Here is a 3,206-nt window from a genome sequence, read left to right on the forward strand (position 1 = left end):
CTGTGTTTCAGCAAAGAGTAGGGCAGAGGTGCAGGAAAGGGGAGTGTAATATGGTAGTACGTAATTATCACCTTACATGAGAATGGCTGAAGTAACTTGCACACTGAAGAGGATATTAGTGCAAACCTACTGCTTGCACTATTTTGGCATTAAGTGATGCCAACCCTTTCTCCACCCAGATGAAGTAACTGTTCGTATCAACTTGTATCTTTGCAGATAGCTACAGACCCTTGCACGGGGAGAGGGAGCAGTACCTCTAAGGATGAAGAGAAACCTGTAGGATGATCAGACTTTCTGGATTCAGTCAATGTTGGCCAGGCAACATACATCAGCTGCTCCTGGAGGGATTCTCGGGGGACAGAGTGTATCACCAGGAACATTTGTTGAGGGAAAATGAATAGAGCCTGGTTCTTATCAAATTTACACATGTAAATCTGGAGTGACGCAGTTGAAGTCAATGTTAGTGAATGCAGAATGTGGACTTGGGAATTTTTCCCATGTGCTGCAAAGAGGCAGTGGCATAATTTGGGCTCTCAGGAATGGAGAAAATAATGATAAATATATAAAATGAGGCAATGAAACACATTTATAAATATCTTCAGAGCAGCAAAGATAAATATCATGACTGTTTTCACCATCCACTTGCCATGTGTTTGTACACATGTCATGATACAAGGGCCACACTCAGAAGTGGAGGGCCAGAAAGAGTGTCTGTGGGAAGGTCACAATTGTAAAATCACACAGTGCTGAAGTAGGCTGCAGAACTCCCAGCCACAAGCTATCAATGGGGCTAAGAGCCTAGCAGGATTCAAAGAGGGACTGGATGTTTATATGGGTAACCAGAAAATCCAATTACACAAGTGAGGGCTGTTAGCATGTGGAACTGGCCAGTGGATACTGGGATACATGGGCTACAGCTCTGATCCAGTCAGGCAATGCCTATCTTGATATTGCTGGTATAAATCCAAGACTTTGTTTTTGCTGATTTTTCATTAGCTCCTGGGAGTCTCCAGACTTGTACTAAGAGCAGAAAGATGTCTCTTTAAATATCATCCAGTTTCCTGTTCTTTTTCCTTTCAGGAAGGAAACTTCAAAACTCCTTGGATCTGTAGAGTACATAATGTCATCTGTCAATGACACTAAATTCAAATCCCCAGTGTTCCTTCTCACTGGGATACCTGGGCAGGAAGATGTCCAAAATCTCTGGATCTCTCTCCCCTTCTGCTTCATGTATGTTATTTCAATATTAGGAAATTCAATCATTCTGTTCATTATAAAAACAGATCCAAGCCTCCATGAGCCCATGTACATTTTCCTTTCCATGTTGGGCGTCACAGACCTTGGATTATTGATAGCCACCATACCGACGATACTGGGCATATTCTTGTTTAACTCTAGGAAGATCAGCTTCGATGCCTGTTTTGCCCAGTTGTTCTTTATCCAGTCACTTCAATGCATTGAATCCTCTGTGCTCTTGTTGATGGCCTTTGACCGCTTCATCGCAATCCGTGATCCGCTGAGATATGTCTCAATCTTAACCCTGCCAAGAATAGGCAAGATGGGACTGGTGTGTGTTCTAAGAGGGGTGGTCGTAATACTCCCATTCCCCCTTCTCCTGAAGAGGTTCCAATACTGTCGAGCCAATGTGCTCTCCCATGCTTACTGCCTGCAACAGGAGGTCATGACAATGGCCTGTGCGGACATCACAGTCAACAACATCTATGGCTTGTTTACTACAGTCCTAACGGTGGGGTTGGACTGGCTGCTCATCTTCCTCTCTTATGTGATGATCCTCAAAACAGTGCTGAGCATCGCGTCCCACAAGGAGTTCCTCAGGGCCCTAAACACCTGCGTCGCCCACCTCTGCGCCGTCCTGCTCTTCTACACTCCAGAGTTCAGCCTGACTTTGATACACAGATTCGGGAAGGGCTCTTCTCCCTTGCTTCAGATTCTCCTGGGCTACGTCTACCTGCTGGTTCCTCCTCTGATTAACCCAATCGTGTACAGCGTGAAAAGCAAACACCTTCGTTCGAGGATAATCAGGGTGTTGGTGAAGTGAAGGGTCAGTTTATCACCTGGACCCCGTTCTGATAGCATATGAAACAGAAACACAGGACCTGGTGACTTATTCCATCCTGGACCCTTATATCTGTGATGACATGAGCAATTGATCTCCACTCTGTACAGACAGGTTCAGATGGGGTCTAAGGCCTGAAGCAATGTTATAGGGGTTGTTTCCACCCACTGTTGAGGGAGGACAGTGCACTGGGGGAAGGAGACCAAGGCAGGCAGCACCATTTACAATGTGACTGTGTTCATGGAGAGCCAGGGGGCCGGTAGGATGTTGGCCCATAAATAACCATATTGCTGGCTGCGCCACCCTCAGAAATCCTGTCAATACTGTCAATAAAGAGAAGGGATGTGGATGTTGTTTCCATTACACCTGTCTTGTCACTGTCTTGTTTCTGGTTAAACATCCTTGGGCTATGAAAACAGCTGCCGAGCTGTTTTGCGGTCACTGTCCTGGCCCTTCCTGAGCGCTCTGGGTGCTGTGTGATCCATGGGGCTGCACCAGCTGTTGTCAGGAGCTATTCAAGGGGCACAGACACCCACCCTCCACCCACACCCTCAGCCAGGTGCTTGTGACTGAGTTGTGTCAGAGACATGATTATTGCAGGAGCCGCAAGAGAAACCATCCAGGAAGCCCTCCAACTACCACCATTGGTGGCTCTGCACACAGCACACCTGATGAGCCTACTCCACACAGAAGCAGAGCAGAGCTGGCTGAGTGAGTCAGAGTCTGACACACAGGAGTCCTGGGAAGAGACTCAGGCCCGTATTTCCCTCTCCTCCATTTCTCCTGCCCCAGGAATGCAAAGGGGTAGAACAGAGTCACAGCTATCTCCTGTCCCCATCCAGCGCATTCAGTGCAGGGTGACCACCTTCTCAAAAGGAATTAGCAGGACAGATGCAGGAGCCCTGTCCCCTCCATGGTCTCACCCCTGGCCCTCTCCTTCCCCCTGAACTCCCACCTGCTGCTCCTTCTCTTCCCCCAAGCCCCACCCAGTGACAAGGCCGGATGTCAGAACCAGGACACGCTAAAAGAAACGTAGGGAGGAGGTCCCGCTCTGGGGAACTCCAGACCCTCCACCTACCCCTTCAGAGGACTCAGCCTCTGGGAAAAGAGGAGCAGGGTGGGGCCTCAT

The 3,206-nt window shown here is 48.3% G+C and overlaps 1 protein-coding gene across 1 annotated transcript; it reads left to right on the forward strand.

The window, feature by feature from the left end:
* Nucleotides 1–1,120: 1,120 nt before the first annotated feature.
* Nucleotides 1,121–2,059, forward strand: LOC128832473 (olfactory receptor 51G2-like). The gene has a single exon (XM_054019898.1). The coding sequence runs from the start codon at nt 1,121–1,123 to the stop codon at nt 2,057–2,059; it is 939 nt and encodes a 312-aa protein (XP_053875873.1).
* The last annotated feature ends 1,147 nt before the right edge of the window (nt 2,060–3,206 follow it).

The sequence above is a fragment of the Malaclemys terrapin genome, chromosome 1 (assembly GCF_027887155.1).
Source record: "Malaclemys terrapin pileata isolate rMalTer1 chromosome 1, rMalTer1.hap1, whole genome shotgun sequence".
Classification (NCBI taxonomy): Eukaryota; Metazoa; Chordata; order Testudines; family Emydidae; genus Malaclemys; species Malaclemys terrapin.